This window comes from Tamandua tetradactyla, chromosome 3 (genome assembly GCF_023851605.1).
Source record: "Tamandua tetradactyla isolate mTamTet1 chromosome 3, mTamTet1.pri, whole genome shotgun sequence".
NCBI classification, from domain to species: domain Eukaryota; kingdom Metazoa; phylum Chordata; class Mammalia; order Pilosa; family Myrmecophagidae; genus Tamandua; species Tamandua tetradactyla.
In genome coordinates this window covers 208,465,126-208,473,783 of record NC_135329.1, presented here as the reverse complement: position 1 = coordinate 208,473,783, position 8,658 = coordinate 208,465,126, and the positions used below count along the sequence as shown (strand labels likewise).

Below are 8,658 nucleotides of genomic sequence, written 5' to 3'. Positions count from 1 at the left end.
TTCCTGCGTGTCCTTTGGTCCTTGACCTCTCTAAACCCTGGTTCCCTCGTCTGTGCCCATGTCCCAGGGCTGTTTGAGGGCTTGGTGACTTCACACCTGCACAGCACTGAGCACAGAACCAGGTGCATGGTCCATTCAGGAGGAGAAGAGAGGGGGAAGGGAAGAGAGGGGAAACCCTAATCTATTTTTTTTTTAAAAGACAGGTCTTGTACATTGCTGCAAATTGATCTGACGGTGTCTGACAAATGTTACATGAAATGACTCATTCCCAGAGAACTAATAAATATTTTTAAATTCCTAATTAAAGGACTCCCTTTGGCGCATTTCTTCTACCAGGGAAGAACAGCCAGGCATCCCCCTTCCGGAGGTATCAGGGCTGGGGACAGGAGGGGACTGTCCCACTGCCAAGGCAGGAGACATCCCCTGCCAGCTCTTCCTGCTGGGCCCCAGGGCCCCTGTGGGAAGCTGGGGGTGCAGCAGTGGGTGGGGCTCCTGGCCAGGCAGGACCCTGCATTCCTGGCTGGCTGGTACCCCTCAGCCCGGCGGCTGTGGCGGGGGCGGTAGGGGCAGACTGGCAGGCGGGCTGTCCCATCAGCCAGAGCTCAAAGTCCCCCTGGTGTGAGAGGGGCCTGAGCATCAACATGGAATGTGTGGACGTGAAGGCAGGGACCACCTGTAACTGTAGTCAGTAACTTAAGTCTGCTTTTGTATTATAAGAATCAGGAAGATGATTTTATTCCAAGAACATCTCAGTTGGTTTAAAAACCTATTAAGGTGAAATATGCTAAAGGCAAGTTGTTGTTCCACGTTCTATTCTGCACTGCAATTTCTGATGCTTTTTCAATATCTGGCTGTTTTCCAGAATTGAGCACTGTCCAATTTATGAACAGTAGAGAACACAACACAGTTCATGAACTTGGTTGAGTAAAGCAACTTTTAAAGTAAAATAAATTATTTAAATGGTCTCCTCCCCACCCCGCAATATGATTTTCTACATATTAAAAGACAAACTTATCAAATAAGGTTGGGAAAGATTGTTTTATGATAAAGTTTTAAATTCATAACCTAAACTCAGTTATGTTCAAATTCAAATTCAGTCCAAGTGATGAATGCACCCCTCCTGCCACCTGCCTCTCCAGAACCTTCTTTGTGGTGAAAGTCATCACCATACTCTTGCCTGCTCACCAGCGATCACATCTGGAATCGGTTTCAATCCCTTACCATCCCGATTAGTCCAGCAGAATTTCCTGGAGGTGGATCAGGGGCCCTACCTGCAGCGCCACCCTAGCGCAGGCCAGACTGGGGCTTCCCGGCATACCCAGCCTCGGCCCCAGGCCTCTCGGGACCCACACCCTGGCTTTGGTGCCAACACAAAATGACCAGGGGCCCCTGGGGGTTCCACTGAGGCAACCAGGATTGGCCATGGCAAACTTGCTGAGACACACTACAGAAGATGTGCTGCAGCACTTTAACTGAGAGGGAATATTAGGTTGCTGTCAGCAGGAATTTTATCTTAGTCACCAGAATAATAAACTGCTTAATATTCTCTGCTGAATATACAGGAAGCCTTTTTATTTATTAATTAATATTAATTAAATTAATTAAAATAAATTAAATAAATTTTTAATTTATTTTTTGGATGCATGGGCTGGGATAAGAAACCTTTAAAACAATTGTAGAGCCATTCCTGCAAAGGACCAATAATGCTTTTGCTTTTGTTTTAGTTTTTATTTTTATCCAAGTTATACATGAATGTAGTTTAGATATCAAAGAGATGTATAAGGTTTGGTACAACAAAACAAAACAGCATTTCCGTCTCCCTCCTTGCATTTTCCTATTTCAGTGGCAACCACTTTTCTCTCCTGGCTTTTTAATTTTTATATTACTGCTATGTTTCTAAATAACATACTTCCCTTTCATTTTTCAATTTCAAGCTATATTTATTGAATTCTGTTCTGGTTATCTTGGGCGTAACACACAACCCCCAACAACCTTAAACAATAGTCATTTATTTTGATCACAAATCTGCCATCTGAGTAGGGTCCACGGGACAGCAGGTCTCTGCTCTGTGCAGCATCAGCTGGGGTGACTCAACCCAGGCTGGGGGATCCACTGTTAAGGTGGCTCAGGCACACAGTTGGCAGATGGGTGCCAGCTGTTGGCTGGGTGCTCAGCCAGGGCTGCTGGCCAGGAGTCCAGGCACCCCTCCACGTGGGCTTCAGGACGCGCCTCTCAATGGAAGGGAAATGTGTGTCAAAGAATTTGCATCCTCAGCTTCCACTGAGGAGAGTGAGCATTCAGCGCTCTTTTCACTGCCCTGCAACCCCACGTGACTACGGTCCCATCTCCCTATCCTCCAATACACTTACATGTTAACACAGCTTAAGAGTTTATATTTTGATGACCATATACCTGGTCTTGCCAGCTGTGCCACTTGGTAAACTATGAGTACTTTTTCTTTCTTGCACCATTGCTTCCCCTGAAGTCAATTAGCATCCTGTGTTTACAGGTGTACAATTTTCTGTGAAATTATTACTAATTCATTCCCATACTCTTCGCTAATTAAATCTCCTCTCGGAGCCTTAATTCTTTTTTTTTTTTAATTAAAGAAGTTGTGGGCTTCCAGAACAATCATGCATAAAATACAGGATTCCCATACACCACCCTATTAATAACCTGGCATTGGTGTGGAGCATTTGTTACAGTTGATGAAAGCACATTTATATAATTGCACTATTTGGTCCTTGGAGCCTCTTAGGGTCTTCTGATGAACCAGACCCTAAATTTGAGGCCCAGTTGCTCCCTGATGCCCAGTTGCTCCCTTCTCCACCATCTCGTGTAGTTCCTTCACTACTCTCATGGGTTGGAGCCCTGTTCTCTGCAATCACGTTTTCCTCGCTTTTTTTTGCAACTTACATGTCTGAAAATGTTTTTATTCTGTCTTGATACTTAAATTCATTTTTACTTTCGCTGTCATTTTTTCCTGAGCCCTTATTTTGTTTTCTAAACATTTTTTAGCATCCTGTTCTTGTTTCATGATTGCTATTGATTACCTCTTTTAAGATATTTTTTGTAAAGCTTTATTCTTGTGTCGTCTGTTTCCTCCACACTGCTTGTTCTGTCTGCTTCAAGAGGCTGTCCTTAAAGGAATGACACTCCCTGGCTGCCCGCATTTAAGAGTGGGGACTGCAAAGATGACTGGAAGTCCCAAGTGTCTGGAAAGTTCTTGGCCACCGTGAGACCCCATTAGAGTGACCTGGCTGGGCCCTTGGGTTAGGTGGGGAACCGCTGATGCCAGGATTTTCAAGTCTTTCCTCTAGGCATGGTGGGAGACCCGTCCCATCTCTTGCCTTGCGCTGCCAGTGTCCCAAGAGCTGGCTGGGGGAAGAGGGCTGGGGTCTGACGTTTCTAATGCACATGTTCACAAATCCCCTTGGCCAGGTCTGGTGCTCTCAGTCCAGAGACCCTCAGTTTTGCTTTAATAGAGAACTCTCCAGTATCTGCCAGAATGAGGAAGGAGCAGTTACTAGGCTCCGCAGCATGAGGAAGGGAATCGAGGGAGCTGTTTATTTATTTGCAACTTCTTTTAGCCACCTCTCTTCTCCCCTAGAAGAGAGGTACCCGGTACTATTAACCCCAGAGGCTTTGGGGGATTCTGCAGTCGAGACTGGGTTGGTTCCAGCTTTCTTCATTGCAGGCGTTGGATTCAGCTTTCTCAGGTTTGCCACACCAGGTACTACTCACTCATCTGCTTTCCAACTTCCAAAATTGCTATTGGTTTTTCTTCTGTTCTCACAGTCCTCTGCTGTTTATACCTTTAAAAAAAACATTTCTAGTCCCTTTATGGCGTTGGGGAGGCAGGGAAAGCAGGCGGGTGTGCCCGACCTGCACTCCTTATTTGGAAGCCCACAGCGATGACCTCTGGCCAGTCAAATCGGGCCCCAGCCCCACTGCCCCGGCTTCCAGAGGCCCCTGGCTTTTTTCCCTCCCCTTCCTCACTGAGCCTCCCTACCTGTCCACTCTGCCCAGAAGTGACAGTGCCCGACTCTGGGCCCTGGGGCAGCATCCTGGGGCTGGCTGTGGGCAACGCGCCATCCACCTGCCCTCTCCCCCCCCCCCCCCCCCGCCCGAGGGCCCCTTCCTGGCCCTGCCTGGCTTTCTCACCCACCCTTCCTGCCCAACGACTGGCTCTGACTCATTAGCTCTTGCTTCACCCTCCTGTGAGGCTGGGCAGCTCCTTCCAGGCCTCATTCCCTGAACTCCCAGCAGCACATGAGACTCTCCCTCCCTAGGGAGAGTCTGCCTCTGGGCTCCACCTCCTCCCCACCTTTAGGCTTCTGCCCCCAAGGGCTCTCCTTATGTCCACTCCAGTTCTTTCGAGGTGTCTTGGAATTGTTCTCTCTTTAGGGCCTCCCCCAACTCACCTGGGTCATCGTGACCCCATCCTATCTGGCTTCCTGCCTCCTGGCCCGTCACTGCTCAGTGGCAGTGGCAACCAGAGCTGTCTCCTCAGCGGCCTCACCTCCTCTGGAGCTGCTCATCTCACTAGCCGTGTGGTTCCCAGGAACCACCACTGTCCACTGAGTCCTCTTTGGGCCCAGGGGGGCACTGGCCCAAGCTGGGACCACCCAGTCTCTCCTGAGGTGTCTCCTAACTACACCTGGGAGACGTGTCAACTTCTCTCCAAAAGGTAGGTTGGGAGACAGCACCTCCTCTGCTGCACGTCACTATGGAGGAAGCCATCTACACCAGGAGGGAATGAGGGCGAAAAGACCAGAGAGGGGAGAAATGGGGGGTCGGGGTGAGGTGGGCATTCAACTTCCATGAGCCTGTTGACCTAGCAGCCCATCCTTACCCCCATCAAATTAGGGTCCTCACCCTCCCTTCCAGTTTCCCACATGGCCGAACGTCCTTCAGATGGATGCTCTTCAAGGTCAGTCCCCACTCTGGCAGCTCCTTCCCGTGTCCTGAGGCCAGACTTGTGCCCAGCCTCCGGGCTGAGCTGGGGGCTGCCCCCTGGCCTCCCTGAGGACTCTGCTCCCAGAAGACACCCGGGCACTCCGGCCCAGTGCTCCTGCCCTGCCTGGCTCACCCCGTCCAGCGCTTGGCCACAGCCCCCTGCCCGCCCTGCCCTGCCCTGAGCTCCTGCACCCCGCTGCCCACCATGCACTTGGGGCTCCTTCCCTGGGCTGCCCCCCAAACTCGGGAGCAGCTCACTCCACCCTGCACTCTCTTTGCCCCCTTGGCTCTTCCTGGCATCAAGACAAGTCCCTGACCATCAGCTCCCTGGGGGGCACAGGCTTCTAGTGCCCTGCTGTACTCAGAAGTGGGGGAAGTGGCCGGCTCTCCTGACTGGTGGAACAGAGAGAAGGAAACGAAGGGCAGCTCCTGTCACACCCTTGTAAAAACTTCAGGTGGCTGGACACTGCCTGGGGTAGACGGTGCACCCCCAGATGAAGCGAAGAACTCCTTGGTGACCTGCCCAGTGCCACCTTCATGTCCTGTCTGTGCTCTGACCTTGGTGGCCTCAGTTCCAGTTGCAGTAGGCCAAGCACATGCATGCCTCAGGCCCCTCGCTGTGCCTGTCCCCCCCCCCCCACTGCCTGGAAGCGTCTCCTGCCTCTGAACTTTGCTAGAACTTCTGAGGTGGCACCAATTTCACCTCACCATAGAGTCAGATTATCTGTGTCCATGTCTCGCCCCCACGGTGACCCTGATGACAGATGAAGGCAGGACCGAGTCCTTTCTGACATGAGTTTGTGTCTTCTCAGCCCAGCAGGGGCTGACTTCCTGGGCCCACACACATGGCCTGTTGGTGGCCTGCACACAGGTCCCACAGCGTCTGCCAACTTGGGGTGATGGCGCAGGACTCAGCCGTGCCATGGGGTCCTATGAGGCGGTGGGGTGTGGAGGCAGCTGCTCGCCTGCTCCTGGCTGAGGCCCAGACCTGCCTTTGCAGGTACAGTTGCCGCTTCTGCCAAGCATGGTGGGGTGGGCTCGTGGGTGCCACGACGTCCTGGGGGTATCAGGGTGAGGCAAGCCCGTCCGGAGAAGCTTTGCACCCAGCTTGTCTCCCAAGCCAGTCTAGCAATAGGGTCTCCTTGCTGGCTGATTGGGCCTGAGCTGCTGGCCAGCAAAGGTTGGGACCTAGCACCTTTACCCTCTGCCTCCCTCGGGGGCACCATGCCATGGGTTGGCAGTGCCCTTGGCTCCCAGGCTCCACAGGAGGCCCCTGGAGGCAGCCAGGACCCCAGGATGCCCAGCTGCCCCTCCTCAGGGGGTGGAGAGAAGGCCGGGCAGGTCCGGGCTGCCTTGCCTCAGGGTTCTTATGCTCAGGCTGCAGGCCAGGGAAGCATCCAGAAGCCTCCTCCCATCCCAGTTACCAGACCAGTATCCTGCCTTCCAGACATTTAGTTCCAGGAGGCAGCTCTGACGCAGGAGCAGAGAGAGGACTGAGGCCTCTGGGGCACCTTGGGGTTGAGAGGACAGACAGACCGAAGGCTGGCTGAGGTGGCCAAGGCATCGGAAGATGTGCCCCTCATGGCACTGACCCTAGTGCTGAGCAGGGAACTGACTCCAGCCTGGTGGCGGCTGGACAAGGCCACTGGACCCAGTAATTGTGCTTCAGGCACTGCGAGGTGAGCTTATGAAAATATCGCTCACCTTCCTTTGAAGAAAGTTCACTGTCACCAGATCAAATAAGCCTGTTAATTCTGACACTGTGGAGACCAAGCTGTGGTTGTCATCCGAGTTTTGGTAGCTCTCAGGGAAGCCGACCTGTGGGTCTCGGTGGTCTGGGGAGGAAAGCAGTGTGGGTGAGGTGAGGTCAGGCCGGCTGGGGAAGAGAGCCACCCAGTGGCTGCCATCTCTGACTCTGGGTCCCCAAGGTGGCAGGATCAGGAGGCTCCTCAGAAAGCCAGGCAGGTGACTAGGCGAGGGTGGTGCCACCAGGAGTCCACTGTCCCCTCTCTGGTTTTCAAGGCCAGCTTGGATGCCCACTTGCCTCTGCAGTCAAGGCCTTGCTGTATCCCCAGCCCCGTAGGTACTGCTGGGGTGCAGGTACCGAGCTCAGAGATATTGAGGCTCCGACTGCCACTCAGGGATGTGGGCAGATGGGTGGTGAGCCCACAGCGAGGGGCTGCACCCCTGAGCTCTGGCCTAGGAACAGGGAAGGGGGATAGGACAGCAGCTCTCCCTTCCTTATCCCCAGGCCACGTGGAGTCTGCTGGGCAGAGAGGAAGTGGTGGGGGCTGGGATGGACACAGCCACTGCAGCAGGGTGAGGGGTGAGCTACCATCGTGCATACTAATGACAGTTTTAATCAGCCAGAAGGAGGCCCTGGCGTCCGTCTGCTGCGCGGACAGCTCTGTGCATCATCCTGGAACTGACAGGGAGAGCCTGGGGAGGATGGGGGCGACCCCAGGGATGGGCCCCAGTGTCTCCAAAGACTTGCATTAGGTGGTGAGGGGCAGGTAGACGGTGCCAGGCCTTGCACCCTTGACTTGAGGGGACCCAGACGCCTGGGTCCCCGGTGCAGCCCATGTGCCAAGCAGTACTCCGCACTTGATTTTATTCCATGATACTGATTTGCTGGAAACCGCACTGTTTCCTGGGCCGGGAAGGCAGGGGCTGGCCTGGTGGAGGGGGCTGGGCCCCACAACTGACTGAGTTCTACTCGGCAAGAACCAGCCAGCCCTGGGCCCTCCAGGCCACCCCATTCTTTCCCCTCTGGTTTGTTTAAAAACTGAGCTGCACAAATAAGGTAAAATGAAACAAACAAACAAAAAAGTAAAAACAAAACCCTGAGTCGTTAAAAGCCAAACAAATTAAAAATCCCCTTTGGTGTGGAGAGGTCCTGTTCCTAAGGGCGGCGGGGGGCAGGGAGGGTGCACGCTGGGGAGGCCTCAGTCCTGCAGGTCGGGGTCCTTGTCCTCGGGGCCCAGGGGGCCCTTGGCGCCCGGCCGCTGGAGGACGGCGCTGTACCTGGGGGCGGCCGCCTCGGCCCGCAGCTCCACCTCCACCAGGCCGAAGATGGTGATGACCTGTGGGCAGGATGTGGTGAGGCAGGTGGGCCAGTGGGGCCAGGCGGGCCCATGGGGAGGGGACAGGCAGGGACCCCCTGGGGAGCCGGACGGGCCAGCAGGGACAGGGACGGGGCTTCTCATCAAAGCCCAGCTTTGCCATTGTCCATCCAGCTGGGCCGCCAAGGCCCTGTCCCTCAGCCCTCTAAGCCTGCTCGCACCTCTATAAACAAGACTGCTTGGGGCGATCATCACAGGGTCCTTAGGGAACCAGAGGACACCTGTGTGAGGTGTGTGCAGTGCCCGGTGCAGCAGGCGCTCAGCGGTGTGAGGGCAGGAGTCCTGGGGCCTTCGGACAGGCTGAGGGCGGGACCTGGTAGACATGACTTCATGGGCACTGGGGTCACAGCTTCCATCAGATCCCCAAGGTGACCCCAGAGTTAAGAGCCTCCCCTGTCCTCCCTGTGGGTGTCCCCAAGGGAGGGAAGGCAGGTGTTTGCAAGCAAGGGCCCCAAGGAGCTGGTATGGGGGAGCTGCTGCTGCTACGGCACAGGGCCTGAACAGCCCCCATCCTCAGGTGCTGCCGGGGCCAGGAGGGGAAGGGGGGGGAAGGGGACAGGTGGGGTCACCACCAGCT

The 8,658-nt window shown here is 54.4% G+C and overlaps 1 protein-coding gene across 4 annotated transcripts in view; it reads right to left on the bottom strand.

The window, feature by feature from the left end:
• Positions 1–315: 315 nt before the first annotated feature.
• The window catches only part of DIS3L2 (DIS3 like 3'-5' exoribonuclease 2), a 526,830-nt gene continuing 518,487 nt past the window's right edge, over positions 316–8,658 (bottom strand). For 3 of the 4 annotated variants that reach the window (XM_077155428.1, XM_077155429.1, XM_077155430.1), the window contains exon 21: positions 316–8,042. In XM_077155428.1, coding sequence (XP_077011543.1) covers positions 7,905–8,042 — 138 coding nt within the window. In that variant the 3' untranslated portion in view covers positions 316–7,904. The remainder of the gene's footprint in view (positions 8,043–8,658) is intronic. The other variant, XR_013173119.1, reaches the window with a different exon arrangement.